This window comes from Centroberyx gerrardi, chromosome 10 (assembly GCF_048128805.1).
Source record: "Centroberyx gerrardi isolate f3 chromosome 10, fCenGer3.hap1.cur.20231027, whole genome shotgun sequence".
NCBI lineage: Eukaryota > Metazoa > Chordata > Actinopteri > Beryciformes > Berycidae > Centroberyx > Centroberyx gerrardi.
This window is the reverse complement of record NC_136006.1, coordinates 15,530,661-15,547,478: the sequence shown is the minus strand read 5'-3', so window position 1 is coordinate 15,547,478 and position 16,818 is coordinate 15,530,661. Positions and strand designations below refer to the sequence as shown.

At 42.5% G+C, this 16,818-nt stretch overlaps 1 protein-coding gene across 2 annotated transcripts in view; it reads right to left on the bottom strand.

The window, feature by feature from the left end:
* Positions 1 to 16,818, bottom strand: part of dync1i2a (dynein, cytoplasmic 1, intermediate chain 2a) — a 19,637-nt gene extending 2,819 nt beyond the window's left edge. The window contains exons 1-13 of one of the 2 annotated variants that reach the window (XM_071917891.2): positions 16,740 to 16,818; positions 15,597 to 15,714; positions 12,414 to 12,525; positions 11,427 to 11,514; positions 10,212 to 10,271; positions 9,704 to 9,819; positions 4,567 to 4,653; positions 4,190 to 4,352; positions 3,996 to 4,095; positions 2,985 to 3,110; positions 1,699 to 1,845; positions 1,501 to 1,614; positions 813 to 946 (exon numbers count right to left, since the gene is read on the bottom strand). In XM_071917891.2, coding sequence (XP_071773992.1) covers positions 813 to 946; positions 1,501 to 1,614; positions 1,699 to 1,845; positions 2,985 to 3,110; positions 3,996 to 4,095; positions 4,190 to 4,352; positions 4,567 to 4,653; positions 9,704 to 9,819; positions 10,212 to 10,271; positions 11,427 to 11,514; positions 12,414 to 12,525; positions 15,597 to 15,704 — 1,355 coding nt within the window. In that variant the 5' untranslated portion in view covers positions 15,705 to 15,714; positions 16,740 to 16,818. The remainder of the gene's footprint in view (positions 1 to 812; positions 947 to 1,500; positions 1,615 to 1,698; positions 1,846 to 2,984; positions 3,111 to 3,995; positions 4,096 to 4,189; positions 4,353 to 4,566; positions 4,654 to 9,703; positions 9,820 to 10,211; positions 10,272 to 11,426; positions 11,515 to 12,413; positions 12,526 to 15,596; positions 15,715 to 16,739) is intronic. The other variant, XM_071917892.2, reaches the window with a different exon arrangement.

The following is a 16,818-nucleotide window of genomic DNA, read 5'->3' as shown; positions in this document are numbered from 1 at the left end:
ACTGATGGACCTCTGTTGGACATATTCACATTAATCATGTACTTCTATCATGTGATTATCAGCAGGGTGGTAAAAGAGTGTCTACAACCTCTTAACCACATGTTGCAGAGCTGTTACCAGACTAAGGCTCTGATAATTAACGCAGAGAGGTAAATACTCAGCATGAGTGATGCTTATGCGTTATTAACTGCGATGAGAGTATCATACCATTGTAAATGAGGTGGAAAATGATTCCCCCAATTACAGAGGTGATTCTGCTATGCAAAACCTAGCAACTATCCCCTCTCTGCGGTCTCCGGGCACACTGCAGGACATTAGTGCTTAGTCTCAGGCAAACCTGCCACTCACCGGCAGCACTGATTCAAGCCATGTTTCCCCGTTGCTTTACCACTGGACCATTCACCATATGTTTCAGTGGAGCCCCACTCTCTCAAATGAGAGCATTGTGGGACAAACTGCAGTTTTAATTCTCCCTGGGACGACCAACTGTAAACAAACTCTCTCACCCAGAGAAAAATCCTCAAAAGAAAAAAAAGACAGGGAAAAAATGATTTGTTTCCCCTGCATGTGTGCCCTGTTTATGTTGAACGACCTTTACAAACACAACTGACAAGCGGAAAAGAAAAACAGGATGACTGGGCAGGAGTGAAACCTCAAACAGCAGGAGATCAAGTGTTGGATTTGCGTTGCATTGGGAAGTGAGTGGGCTATATTTATTTGACACACGGTTCTAGGTGGGCCTAACAAGCCGCCTCAGTTTCCTGGCGGCGTCCAGTGGGGACACTGGAGACCGAGGTTGCTTGTGAACACACCTTCCATGACGGCACGACATGTAGACAGAGCCGTCCTCGCTGCCCACCACAAAGTTGTTGACATCTCCGAGAGGGAAAGACATGGAGGTGACAGCTACAGCTTTGGACTGCTTGAACACCAGCTCCATGCTGTCCTGCAGAGGGGCGGGAGCGTGGAACAACATTCATAACAAGCTCCCTGCTCAGCCTTTATGTTAACACACACCATGCCAACCACAACCTATAAAAATCACTTGACAGTTTATTAATGCATAATCTAAATTCAACTAGCACTTTATAAAATATTAACTTTTGACATTGAGGTCTTGGCAGCAGAGATGAAATGACACAGCTAGCAAAGTTAATTTCCTTGAAATTGAAAAATGAGTTGTACAAAAAATAAGGTTATTGCCGGGGGAAATACCAAACTGGAATGCTAAAACAAATGGGTCCAGCCAAAATGTTTGAGATTTAGCATGAATGGGAGAGACGGGAAGTGTGTGGAATGTGAATACTGAAGAGACAAAAAGTATGTACAATGTGAAAACTGCTTTAAAAATGCTATGCATTATTAACATAGGATTTTATCATTAAGTTGATGTGTTGGCATATGCTTTTTTCCTGAGTTGTTTATGTAGTGATTCAGGAATATTTCCCGGACAACCATAGAAAATAAACAAAAAAACAACCCAAACACACATATTGTTACCTGTGGCTGAGACAGCATGTCCAGGCTCCAGGAGCACATCTTGCCATCAGTGGAGATGCTAATCAGGTTGTGGGCATTCTGGGTGCCAACCACATTCACACAATATACTGGGTGCTGCAAAAAGAGTGTGGGAAAATCATTATTCCTGTGTTGTACTACCATAAAGCATGAGTGTGCTGTATCAGTTATTTATTGTACCGTATGTGCTGCTGCCGACAGGGGAGTCCTCTGCACCGGGGTCCTCTTGTTGCTCCTGTTGTCCCACAGCACTATCTGCCCAGAATATGTGCCCCCCACCACAACGTTGGGGTGGAACTTGGCAAACGCAGCGGACATAACGGCAGACTGTCAGAAAGAGGGAAAAGTGGGGGGTGGGGATAGGCATGTTGAGCGTCTCCAGTGATGAAAAAGTACAGTCAGTGAGACAGCCTGGTGACAGGTCTCTGGTGATGTACCACTATGTCACATCCAATCAAAAATGCTGCAGGCAGCAGCCCATCATTTCAAGCTCACTAGAAATATCCTAATATACAGACCTGGGTATTCATGATAATGCAGCAATATGCCAGGCTGCAGCAGACCATGCTGCTTGTTTTCATTTAGTTTTAACAATCTTGTGTTTTCCATGACTCATGCCTCATGCCTCAGCACTGACAGCGCAAGCAGAACAACCTTGGAGGCTGTTCAACAGGATATATCATTTATGGATTATGCTGACATTATACATGCAACTTTATTATGACTTAAGGCTTGGTTTTTAGGTGGCCTGCATGCCCTTCCACAGCCTTGCCTATCTCAACCTTACCTAAACATGTGCTCTCTGTAATCTTTCTAAGGGGGATTTTTTTTCCCACAAAAAGTTATGACACATGGGTGAGGAAAATCTCATTTCAAGCCCACTTGGAGGCATGGAGAAAAATGCGTTCACACTTCTGTTCAGTTTTATTCATCTGAGCAATGTGCCTGCGTCTACATCCGCTCTGGAGGCAGCGACATGTGGTTCTACTCAACTTGTCTTGGTCTAGGACCCTCAGGGCAGGCAGTATAATAAGGCTGGCCAGCGGAGGAGCTCCATTGCTCTCCCTGCTAGCTCGTCTGAACACAGGGCCCTTGTTTAGATGCACATGATAACTACTCCAGCCCCACACACTTAATCCTAGTGCAGTGCTCGGATTCCAGTCAACTCCTGCACCACAGGTCTTCTCCGGCGCCTCACTAACATGTGTTTGTGGATAGATGTGGTGGAGGTGGATGCCAGCCTGGTGAACTCACAATGTGGATGAAGGGAGAAGGCTGAGGGGTTTGTGAGCAGAGGAGGAAGGAGAAGAGGGAGAGAGGGTGGGTGGGTGGGGGGGGGGGGGGGGGGGGTTGGCAGTGTTCCACACTTGTCATGGAGGGAGCCACCCATGAGGACGAGGGGAGGGGTGGGAGAAAGACGCAGGGTGGGTTTGAGGAGTAGAGAGGCTCTGCTTTGCTTTGGGTACCTGACAGTGGAAGACGTACTCCGGCGTAGTCTTCTTGTACTTCATGTTCCACACTAAGGCCACCCCGTCTGGCTCGTGAGGAGCGTCCTCGTTGTTATTGTATGAGGCAACCAGAAGTTCAGGATACTGGTGACAGAAAAATCAGCCTAAATGAATGTCAAGAGGAGGCAGACATTCCCCCCAGGCTTGGCTCCATGTGAAGCCCAGCCTGCCCTCTGTGGTGCTGCCGAATGCCTTGCAGAATGAGTAACCACCCTTTCCTCAAGATTTATGGCCGGTTAAAGTCCCCCCCCCCCCCCCCCCCCCCCCCCCCAAGAACTTTGGTGAATTACATGTTTATTTCCTCTCATAATTTTAACATAAAACTACAGTTCTAAAACCGCTTAGAGGAGCACAGTAGTAGACTTAACCAGAGCAGGTCATTAAGGACCTTTTAAACCGAAGCCCTCAGTGCATACATAAAAACACCGGCAGAGAATGGCTAGAGAAGCCCTCGAAACACTATCCAGATGTAAACAAACCATTAACCTCTGCTGCTTCCCATATTCAAACTACTGAGATTTACAGTTTGTGAATACACAATTTCAAATCACAAGGGTATGGATATCGCTCTGAGCAAGCAAGTGTTGGGAACAAAGAGTTGGTGTTCAATCACTGTCAAAAGTCATTGCAGAATCATGCATTAAATGAACTTGGACACAAGAGGAAACAAATCATTATGGCCTCCAACTAAGTGACAATTTGTGTGTGACATAAGTTCCAGTTCCTGGGGGACTTGCGGCTAAAAGTAAATCCTGTCAAATTCAAGCTATGTAATCATAAAGAAGTAGGGCTCTGAAAAGGTAAGCAAGCCAATTAGCACCACTTGTGTGCATATAACACAATAGGCAGTGTAATAACAAGTCGTTTTTTTGTATTGACATTTTGATAATTGCTAATAATTTCTGAGTGGTGCTCTGAGAAAACAGTTACGCTGATGGTCCAATTGTGAAGGAATTGTAATAAATGTACCTGAGGGGACCAGTCCAGACAGGTGACGACACGATGCTTAGACCAGCGCTCATCCATGAAGTGCCTGTTGAGAGACAGCTTCGCTCCTGCCTGGATTTCACTGGGGAAAACAAAACACCCAATCAATACAGACACTTGTTCACAGACTAATTACAAGTTTAAAAAAAACAAAAAAACAATATTTGTCAAATTACCCCTCTTTCTCCTCCAGGTCACGGCCACTGTAGTCAAAGAAGACGTCCACATGTTCTGATAGAGCCCTTTCAATAATGCGAGTGCTATGGTCAAAGAAAGTCATAAACTCCTCGGAGTGCAGGATCTGGAGTTTTTCTTCCTCTGTCAGCTCATGTGGGGGGGCTATACAGACACACACACACAAATAAATTGAAATGTAAGACTGCAAATACCATGCACTGCTTTACAGGAATAAAAACCTTTTGGTATTCTAAGACACCTATGAATATGTATGAAATTGTAAAGCTCTTAAAAGACTTGAAACAGTTTAATATTTATAGAGTTCGTCAGAATAACTCAGATACACATCATAACTGGTTTTCCAAAGACAGAGTACCTTCCTCCTCCTCATTTTGGACTGGTTTCTCAGTCTGGGTCTCAAGCACTGGTTGGGGTGGAGCACTTTCTTCCTCTTCTTCTTCCTCTGTTGATTCAAAAGTGAACTCTGTTAGTGACTGGATGATAAACTGAGCCAAGTTAAATAGACCACATCTTGTGTGTAAATAGTAAATAAAATCCAATTCTAAGTAACAACTTTAACACAGAATAATACTGACAAATAATAATGCAAGTCAGCCTTTATATAGATGTTTCATACCTTTTGGACACTACAACTTCCGCCATTATTTTCTTCTTTCAAAAAAGCTCCACCCGGCGATTACGGGTATGGCAATAGACTGATTTTGTATCTCTGCCTTGCATTTGTTTGGTTTGTCAGCACAATGTCGCCTTTCAGAAACAACCTGCTCCTCTGCAGCAGGGAAGTTTGTCATTTGTGTTAAAGGGAGACGACGCAGCGGGTGTCTTGTTGTCATAGGGACCCCCCTCTTCCACATCTCTGTTAATGAGACTCTAGCCATTCAACTCTAGCAATTCAACAGGGAGTGTAGTTGTCAGTGTAGCCGTCTCCACCATGTCCCAGTAACAAGTTGCCCCCTCCTAGGCCAAGGGGCAGCAGGGCAGAGGGTGTGGAGCAGCTGCCCAGGCCCGTCCCATTGGTCCGGCCAGCTGACGGCACGGTGCAAAAGCAGATGGTGATGCTGGGATTGTCTTGTGCTCCTCAGAGGTGGCATGAGGATGGCACAGAGGTTTTCCGCCTGGCCGCCCCCAGACAAGCTTCTCCCTGAACGGCAAGCCTGTGCAATTACCATCCCCGCAGGGGGTCCGACGACTGCTATTCAACCTCAGAGAATGTACAACAAAATACAGCTTGTAGGCCAGACCAGCTGGCAAACTGCACACCGGCTCCAACTCAAAGAAGATGAATATGCTTTTCAGTATCTCTTGGAGACCATATACAGCCGACGCTTTCAATGTATAAATAATACCAATACCAGGACAAAACAGATTTATGAGTATAGGAGAAATATTTGCCTGGTTCCAACAGGCCTTTATCTTGGTATGAGCCTTATATTTAATCTATGGTAACAGCACTGCATGCCAGAATTTCCTTCCTACTGAGATAATCTAAATGATAATGTCATCTGTCACTTTGTCCATAAAGTGATTTTTCCCCTTTCTCAGACGGGGGTTTGGGGAAGAAGGTTATTGGGTGCTCTGATGAGTTTACAGAACTGGGTTGATGACACAAGCCATTTCAATGTACGGCCATACTCTGGAGCCAACAGGAGAAGGTTAAAATCTTTCCTTTCAAGGGCCTCAATCAGGCTTAAAGGAAAACAGTAATCACTGTCTTTCAGCTAGTCCCGGCCATGCTCGTCAGCCCTTTCCCTGGTGAGGCAGCCAGAGCAATCAACCTGCCAGGCATTAGGAGCGGATAGACAATCTGAAAATAAAGGGTATAATGCACCTGCCAGCCAAAATGGCCATTTGGAGAAAAGCTAGTGATCCTGGTGACCCCGCTGGGGATGTGGAGGGGGCACTGGCGCGTAGGGGGGTGGGAGGCGGATGGAGGAGGGGGGGCCATTTAACAGAATTCACCCGGATCACCGATGTCCCACACACTGACACCTCCTCTCAAAGCAGGCCCAATTATGGCTTTTGTACCACTTAAGAAATAAAAGCTTTTTGGGGGGGAGCTGGACAGGAGAAAAGGGGGAGGTGATTGTAATCACAGGTCTTTGTCAATGGACAATATATTAATGCAAACACGACATGCGGCCAGTGATGTTAAAGTTTAAAACTAAATGACCTTTACTCCCTGCTGCAGGTGTCTTCCTCTTTTTATACATCCAGACAGGACAACAAAGGTCTGACTTCCACAAATGCAAAATTCTTTGCACAAACAGCAGCCTTCTTTACTGCCATATACAAGCCAATAAAGAAACACAGAGGGCAAAACCCTACCAACACATACACACAAAAACACACAGATGTGCACCATCATTTCTTGTTTCCTGAAATATAATACTTCTAGCACAATATTCTAAAATACCTTTCAGAATTACAATTAACATTTTCCAAGTGGAACAATGTCAACATTTGTGGCTGGTTAGGCCTTCATCCAAGATATTCATGTCAAGTGCAGCAAATTTAAATAGAAGATTAGGTGATTAAAAAAAAGAAAAAAAAGGTGATAAACCACACAAAGACCTCAGCAGTCAGACTCCTGTCAATCTGACAAGCTGGCTGTTCAATACTTAGTCATCTGTGAATTGGCAGTCTTTGGTTTTCTACTTTTCCAACACTGGTTACACTGGTCTCTAAAGACACAGAGGTCTAAAGATCACAAACGGAGCCTGAGAATAAGCAGGACTCCAAAACCAGTATTTTCCTCCTTAAAAAAGGAGGAGGAAAAAATGCCGCTTGTAGACTGCACACAAAGTCATACACCTGTTAAATGAAACTGAGAACAAAGAGCAACAGATCATAAGGGTACCATTACTGAAACCTCACAACCATAAACTCTAAGAAAAAGGGGAGATTATACCAGTCTTTTCTATTCTAAATGTTGAGCTGCAGTATGACAGAAGGGGATACAATAGATATTTAACAGCACTAATCATAAAGTGCATAAAAGGTGATCACAGTTATGAGTGGCACTTCAAACAAGGAGGCCATTAAGGTCCTTTTGTGATTAAAAGTTTTGACCTGCCTCTGAATTCAGAGTGATTAAAACAATCAAATTTAATTAAATTTTAGATTTACTCAACTGCTCTACATACTCTCATATTTCTGACAATCCTTGTTAAGTGCTGTACCAGACAGACCACTCAATGCCCCCCCTCCCCTCCCAACAATATCTTACTCGATAATTACAGCCTCTTGTAAGGAGTACATACTGACGCTGCATATTACCTACTAGTGCAGTCTGAACATACTGTAGTGGTGGGACAGAAATTAACCAATCTGTAGGCTTGAATCAAAGCATTGACTAAAACTACCTATAGAGGGAATTACACTCAATCATAAACAAACAATGCATCTTTCCATTTCATCTCAAGGAGACAAACCTGGAAAAATAGGTGTATAAATAAACAAATGGAAGTGATGCTTATACAGTCATAGAAATCTGACAGGTCACAGATGATATTTCAAGGCACACTAGGCTAACCGCTGAGACTGTCCAGTCAATTTTGCGTGGGACTGTGATAAAACATTGTCCCCATTACCTATAAATAAAGATGCATGCTTCTTGTCTTTATGGGGGCTTTGTATGTGTCAATAGGGCAGGTGACATTAAAATCCTAAATCTTCCACTCCCCTCCCTGAGATGTCCCGCAGACATTGCAGGAGCCCCCAGTCTGTAGCAGCCGGGGCAAGGCAGCCGCTCCCTCTCATGCCACCGCCTGCTGACCTTGAGAGTGCTGCGCCGTTGCCTCCTCTTGACAACATGATGAATCGCTCAATCAGAGAACAGGCCTGACGCCACCCCACACATCAAATATGCGCAGAGGGGAGCAAGCTGGGAAGGGGATGCCGTCTCATCGAGTGCCAGAAGTGATGGTGTGAAAATGCACAATGTCACTGAGTGTGTTTTGTTATGTGCCTGTTCGGTGAAGGGAGAAGACAGGGAAGCGAGGGAGTTGATGAAATGATTACATAGTGGCAAAGAGGGGAAGGGGGCCTAGTGTTGAACAGCCGGCAGAAACCATCGTTGTTTAACACAGTTTTACAATGCCCCGTAGAGTCCATGTGCCTCCAAGAACAGAGGAACGGTATGCTCTTCATCCTTCAATAGTTCTGCTCATAGTTTTCCACAAAATCACACAATTTCTTCTCACTCACTCGGCAGGCCACCTCAGAAAATGCTAAACGTCACCCAGCTAGTTTCCAGAGGAGACTGATCAGACAAGGACTGAAGCTCAGTATATTGTTTAAAATCTTGGAATGTGGTACTGAAGATACCACTAAAGAGAGTAGTAGTAGGGGCTAAGAACTGATACGGAAGTGGCTAGTTCAGATATCTTCTAGAAAAAAACCAAAACAAAACAGTAAAAACCTGGTCTGGATTTCTGTCCATTACTCACCATCTGTCATTACACAAAGCAACCAAGAACAAGCGGCACAGTCACAAATATTGCATATTTTATGGCACATGTGCTCAACATGTGGATGTTAGTAGTAGCCGAAATATTCTCTTTGGACAACCACATGAAAGCTCCAGTGCAGCAATTACATACATATCGACACGCTTCAGATGCAGTAGGCAGACATATACACGGCGCTTCATATCTTCCCCTCAATCTCATTTCTCTTTCCTGTTATTGGCTTTCCCATCCTGTGCATTAATTATAGCAGGGCCCTATTGGTGTAGAGCTGGATGTGGGGTTCAGAGGGGCAGGACTTGTGTCTGAATTTAATCTCTCCTCTGTGTTCTTATGTTTCCCGGGCCTCTGCAATTTTCCCTTACTTTCATCTCAGTGCTCGGTAAGGTCAGATCTCTTCCACTTCTCGTCCACTTCCTGTACCCACTTGTATGATCATGCAGACAAGTGTTCTGGCCACTATGGCTCAATATGCAAACACACACTTGCTTATTGGTTTCCCCAATATTATCTGCCACTTGCCTTTCAAAGTTACAGGCATATTTGCATTGGAATATATTCAATCACCTGAACTAGCATGAAAGTGTCATTTACAGGACCAACACTTGGGGTTAATTGTTTAAAATTTTAAAAAGGCATTCACACTTATACTAGACCTTTCAGAAAAAGTAACAGTGCTGTACAGATATCAAGTGTGTTAAGAATTAAATGTAGATCTAGAGGGCGACCAACTAATTATTTATGACTTGCAGTAATGTTAGGTCCAATGTTATGGATATTTTCCCAAGCAGTGGTCCATCTTTCATGCAGCCAAAGAAAACCTTTGTCAGCACCGAAGCTATATCTGATATTATTAATATTCTTTTCTTATTGACATTGTATCGGACCCCAAAATCCTTACACAGCCACAACCTAAGAGATCCGTGCATTCACATACGCAATTACACAGTTCCACACATGCACACACACTACATTTTTTGGCCTTATACTTCAAGGCTAACTAGGACAACATCACAAGAGTATCACCTTCTTTTTGCTGGGTCATGACAGGTGTCTGGGTCTCTTTGGTGTACGACACAGTTTCACGTGGAGGGAAGTCCACATGGGTGATCTTGGCCATCCCCAGCTTTAGAGGTCCACGCCTAAAAGCACAGCACAACTCAAACACTGCACAGCCCAGGATTACTACAGAGCAGTTAAGGTTTTAACAGGACAGTTTGACAGTCCTAATACTGTAACCATTCTCACCTCATATTGTAACCCTTCTCACCCCTTTGCAAGTTGAGATAATCTAGACACTAGTACTGATTGAAATAAGTATTTAAGTTTTTCATGGGATAGGAAAGGTCTTTAGATTAATCTACCAACCAATGTGAATTAAAGATTTTGTCTGACCGCTTATGCATGCACGACTTACTTCATTGTTAATTTGATTGGACTGCATTAAAATGATGACTTCGAAAGACAAGTAACCATGCCATAGATTGAGAGAAGGGAAAATGACCAGGAAAGGAGAGAAGAGAGTGTCCAGTACCCCAGCTCAGAGTCAGAGTGAAGTTGAAGAGTGGACGGGTCAGAGTCCCAGTGCAGAGTCCTGGTTAGTGTCACAGCAACAAGGCAGCATTAGTGAGAGAGACGGGCAAGCAAAAACGAGGAGAGGAAATAAGTTAGAATTTTGGCACACAACATGCTGATTGGAACCTAAATCACAAAGCAGTTAAATTTGCATGTTATCAGGATCAGGAGGCACTTAAACGGGATCTTTTCATTTTGTGCATCTCATATCAAAGCTTGAATCTGCCTACACAAAACACAGGGATGGAGGAGGGTATCTGCTTGAAATGCACGGACACACAGACCCACTGAGCGGGATGACATAGGTTGTAATGCGCAGCCTGAGGGGCTGATACAGCCTGAACTGTGTCACACCAAAGGCTCCGAGTGTTGTGTAGACAGAGAGGGAGCGAGAGAGAAGAACCCTCAGGGAGAAAACATGACCTCCATGTGCGTAGGAAATGGCCATGCTGGTGAGGGAAATGAGTCAACACGTAGGGGGAAGAGCTCCCTGGGCCTGATGGGACACTGGGGGAGCTTGAATTTCAGCCCAGGGAAGGGGCTCTAATTAGGGGTTAAGAAGTCCCCCAGGCATCGCAGGGGCCTGCTGTTTTATTGTTCATTTAGGATTCTCCTAATTCAACGGCACACAAATTAAATAAACATGCACACAGTTGGCACAAACTGGTCATCATTCACTGTAATGGTATGAGACTTTGTAGCAGGTCTTGGCTTGGTTGCTTCTAGTGTACTCGTGCTTTATAAATTCACCGCCTTGGTCTGTGGTTCTGAATGAACCAAGGCTTACAAAACAAAGTTAAATTTAAAGTTCTCTCATGCTTCGGGAAAATGATTTACTGCACAACAAATTTGCTATGCGGAGTGGTTTGAGTTGCTAAAAAAAGGACCCTGAAATCATCATCTTGCTGGCATAAGCATAATGGTTACAGCCAAGAGCACAAATAAGTACTTTTCGAGAAGATACATGTAAAGATCAATGAAATACTAAGCGGACAAACATTTTGCCTTAGGTGGAGAGGCCGTCACCAATTCCTAGCACCATTAAGGACCTTGGCATCACTTCCACACTTACAGCAGCGGGTGCACTGTGCTGTGCTTAGCGGATATATGCACGGTACTGGAAGAAGGGAAAGCTTTTTGTGATTAAAACATTTGTTGAGAGGTGTGTGTGTACCTGGGTCCCACGGCGCCATCAGAGTCTTGGCTCCCTGCCTCGCTTGGCGTGCCCACCGATTTGGAAGTTGGAGACATGGGAGGAGGGACTACATATTGAGACAGACAATAATCATCTGTTACGACACACAGAAGCTAGGCTGTTCACAATGGAGCACAAATGCATTAGTGTTGCAATGGCAGCAGTTGTTTTAAAAGAAAAAATGGAAGGGTACGAACATCTAAAACAGGAAAAAAGGAACATTTTAGTTCACGCCACATGCTGGATGAATGTTTTCAAATATTAGAAACGGATTCCCTGACAGCTCCAACATTAGTGAGTATGGTATATTGTGCAATGTTAGTAATATATGGTAATTAGTAAGAAAATAACAGACATGGGTACTGACAAGCTCAAACCGATTTGGAAAAGAAGCATTAACGGCACAATGGCATTGACCATGTCTTCATTTACAGAATGGGAAAATATATTTAAAAACAAGCAGAGCAGAAAGAATATTCATCTGATTACACAATACAAAGATGTAAGGTATAAATATACATAAAAACATATACATTCTTATTCATCATTTCCACAGAAAGTTTCTTGTTTGCATCCTGTGAGGCTAATGATTCTTTCATGGATCTCTTCTGCCACCTGCTGTTAGCAATGTGACAATGCTCTAACATTGATTGCTCAGCATTGTCTCTGAGCTACAGAAAGCATTTGCCATACTAAAAACATTACACATGAATACGTGATTTTATTATCTAGATTTTCCCTGATTCATAATTGATTCTGTCTTCACTACATCTTGTACTTAAAACTGAAGTGAAAAAAATGAGGAAACCACAGTATATTGAATGGTGCTGCAGCTACACTGAAATAAAGTTCAGAGGAAAAAAGCCCTACAAATTTTGGAGAGCTTTTCGGACTCTCTAAATAGAGTTTTAATGTAGCCAAGCATTTAGGACTTCTGCAACTACCATTAGCTGAAATGAAACATACCAACAGGAGCATCTGTTATGCCCATACTCTGCAACAGGGCATCAGCTTCACGCCTTTTTTTCTCCAGGTCAGAGTCATCCTGGTGAGGAGCAGCATCTTTCTTCTGGTCCGCCTGGGAACATACCAATATGTTAGTGTCTTCACCTATTAAAATCCACCTTTCAACAGAATCCACTTATGTAATTGCTATGATCTAAGACAGTCAAGTCTACCTTTGTCAACATGTCTCTCCAAAACTAAGAAATGGGAGAACTAACACTAGTTATCAAAAGACAACTCCTGGAGTTGCTTCATTAACAGTGAATAAGAGACCAACTTTGAGGGTACATTAAGTGCCAATCATAATTGTTAGCAATGCATTGAAATAAAGCTAATTTGAATGTAATGGTTAAAGAAGTGTTTATTGACAACATCACAGATCAGAGTATAGGTTCTCTGGTTTCTAGTTTTGAGAGACTTGTACATGTTTGCAAACACTTATTAAGCCTGAACCGCCTCAAGATGTCACTGCAATTCATTTGCATTTGCTTGCATCTTGAGTCTCTATGCGACCAATGTAAAGCTTTGGAGGAAAAGGACACATAAAAGTTGGACTCAACTTAGTACCTCTGAGAAACCTAGCACTCCATGTACACGTCCAGCATTTGTCCAAGTCCGCTGGCGCTGTTATCCACGACCCAAATTTCAACCTCAAAGGGTGTTTTAAAGGTAATATCTGGGTTTTTGTAAGTTTGTATCAATTGTCTAGGATGCCCCTCTCCTTTACATTATTCTTACTGGTGTCTGCACACAGTCAGCATTATTGGAGATATCAGGCATCATTTTCCTCCCTTCAGAAGAAGCCATTTGCTGCCATTCATTCATGTACAGTATGAAAAACAACTTCCACAGAGCTAGATAATCCATCAATGTAAACATGAAGCCTTAATTTGGTTTTGTCAACGTTTCTGCTTTACCGTTATTTCATTGTGCCCGAGATGAATGTTTTCATATCAATGCGCGCATTACGTTATGCTCTGCTTATAGTCAATCACCTGACAACCACAGGAAGAAACGGAAGTCTCTGGCAGGAAATAATCCCTCAAAAACATTCCGCCATGTCCACAAATGTGTGGACAGCACCACAGATTTGTGGTCAGAGGGCTTCACCCTCTTCGTCTGCAGGTAGATGAATTAAATATTACCTAAGACAGAGAGATACACACCCCTAAAACCAGTGGCACTTGGTCAATACAGGTCACTAGGATGCCACCCCATCTGACAGTGGAGGTCTGCAGCCAGATCCTTTTGTCTGATCTTCCATGTATTAAAAAATAAATACATCTAAAAATATATATAATATTTTTATTCAACTTTTTACCTGGCAGAGGTATAAAAAAATATATACATTTTTCATTACTCAAACTGTCTCATTTCTGGCTGTTCTTACTTCCTGCCCAGGCTCCATTGAACATTGAACGTATGGTATGCCCATAATTTACTCTTTAATGTCAAACAAATGGGAGCTTGGTGGGGTTCATGGTCATTAATGCCAGGGGCCGATCCATTGTTATTCATAGCTCTAATCCAACAGCCAAGATTCTGTACAAGAAACAAGTGACTCAGTAACACTTTTTAGCCACCAGGTAACACTGTAACACTGGGGCGCAGGCGCCCCACCTGATAAATTGGCACCAGCCGCCACTGACTAAAACTGGTGAATAGAGGCAATGTGCACTCATATTCACCTTACATCATGTCTGAGTATTGGGCAATTAACCACTTCTCTGACAACTAAAAAGTGTTAAGTTACTGTCCTGCTCACACCATTACAAACACGTGAGAATTCTTGAGTAAACCATTAATTTCCATGTTTCACTTTTATTTTCACAACTGGCGGCTCTATCAGACTGGATGCAATGCAACAGGAGCAAGCTCCTTGCTCTTGTACAGGTGCAAAAAATGACGCAAGATGAATTGTGGAGATAGATCTGTCTGATGCACATCTACAAGGCTTGTATTAATACAGCAATCAGATTCAGGAGGATATCCCGTATAAAAAACAAGAATTAAAAATGTAGTTTCCTGGAGAGCAGTCAGTAACTGGATAGGTATAGGTAATTAAGGCTCTGTATTTTGGATGGGAAATGATTTGTGGATCAGTCAGGCGATGCAGGTGCCTTCACTCACTGTATATCTTTGGCCATCGCAAACACAAACACAATGTCACTATACTATTTGAAAATTTGAAGATCTCCCTGCTTTCAATCTACACTGATCTCATAGAGTCTACTGCCTTTCTGAAATCCAAAGAGCAGAAATTTATCGTAGTGATGAAAAAAACTTTAATCCTTGATGACAGCATTATGTATGTAGAGAATGTCAGGCCAAACTCCATTAAAAACCTGACAGTTTAATGTTGCCTTGCTTATTGGAAAGGTACATACCTGGTAGAACATTACTTAAGAGCTTTTCTGAATCATTAGAGCCCACACTTAAATTTGGCATGCATCAAGCAGGTGTTATTTCAACAAAATATCAACTTTTATAATTGATTTGCAGCGTATTCCCCCAGTCTTCCTCCATCAAGATACACCATGGAGGTTGGTAATTCTATAAATTGAGATTTTATTGAAATAAAGCGCTGCTTGGTGGATCATGTATATGCCAAATTTATCAGAGGAACCGATCAATTTGTAAAAAGTCATTAGTTATGTTCTATGAGGTGTGTATCTGCTGATAAGATTTCCTTTAGGCTTTACATTGGTCACATTTGGACTCATGATGCAAGCAGTGTGGAATGGCAATTTAACAGTGACTTGATGCGGTTTGGGCTAATATTCATTAAACTATCAAAAGGTCATGGGAATGACGTGTATGGGAAGAGATTACTGCCATTTTGCATTTGAATTGCAAAAATATGTAGGATATTTGTAATGCAATGGCTTTTTTTGCATTCAATTTCAAAGTGTGCCTTACAAATTTGAATTTGTAAATTAATTTAACAAATTCATTTTTTGAATTCAATGGTTCAATATGAGTGATACAATTCAAATAAATGCAATTCAAATACAATCTCTACTGGCACTCATCTCTTTCCACAGAAGTGACTTGTGTTTTTGGGTGGGTGTTCAGTTTTGTTAACCAATTTGGGCGCACTGACATATAAAATATTTACAAAATGTTGGACAATGAACATAATACCTCTTTCTTCTTGCGCTCCTCCTCCTTCCTTTTTTTCTCCTCTCTGATCTGTGCCAAGCGTTGCTTCTTCCTTTCAAGCTCTGCTTTCAGATCGCTTTTGTCTGACATGATGCCAAATCTGTATACAAACAACACATTTGTTTGTCTTGATGTCCCACTCAGCATAGATTAGATTAGTAAACAATCTCAAGCAAATACTTATGTTATACATAGGCAAAAATATTGCTTTTACAGTTTCTAAGAAAGTGGCAACTTTAGTGTGTTATTTGGCAAAAGGCCAAACATCATCTAACAGCTGATGCTTTCAGCTTCAGTACCACCACAGTCAGATACGACTAGCCTTACTCGCCAACTTCGCTGGCTAGATGAAATAATAAATTTAACGTTTGCTGACTTACGCTGTTAAAGTTAGTTGTCTGAACTAGTCTTTAATGTAGTGATAGACTATATATCAGCTAAATTTAGCTAATTCGGCTAAAACTACAGCCCGTCTGACCAGTCATCGTCAACTAGCTAACAATGTTAACAGAGAGCCCCACCCTGCAGTTTGTGGCTGAATAGCCTATACAGCCCTATAGGTTAGCTTAGCCTAAGGTTATGCTATCTGTTTCAGATAAACAACTTTGGCTGTTGTTAGCTTACTAGCTAACATTGCTTAACTACAGGACTGATCCGTGTTATAAAAGGTCTTTCATTCAACCCAACGCAGCGTACTTAACGGAAAGTAACGTTACTGCAGCATCGAAGAACAGTCAAACCGGCCTCGGCCGCTGCTAGCCTTCGTTGTTGTTACTGGCTACATGGCTAACATAGCCATTCTGGTTGTACAAACACAGCTAGTTGCCCATTACAAGACTACGAGTGGTGAAACGTATTTTTTTTAAGCTTAAAATATTTTCAGGCCATAGCAAAGACAATTTGCCCAACTCAACCTGACATTGCTTGCTGAAGATATCTTGGTTAATGTTAGCTAAGCTAATGGTACAACTATGGGACCCTAGTCTGCAGCTGCTGTCATGCGCTTTCATTCAGTGATAGCAAGCTGACTAACGTTATCCAGGTTAAGTTAGCATAGCGATAAATCAAAATATTACAAGTGTGCGATCCTACAGATTATTGGATAGCGATGTATAGTCAACAAACCTGAACTTAAGTTTGCGAACTGACACCAAACGCTCTTCCTGTCACACAGCCAAAACAAACGGCCAACCCTATGCGGGTA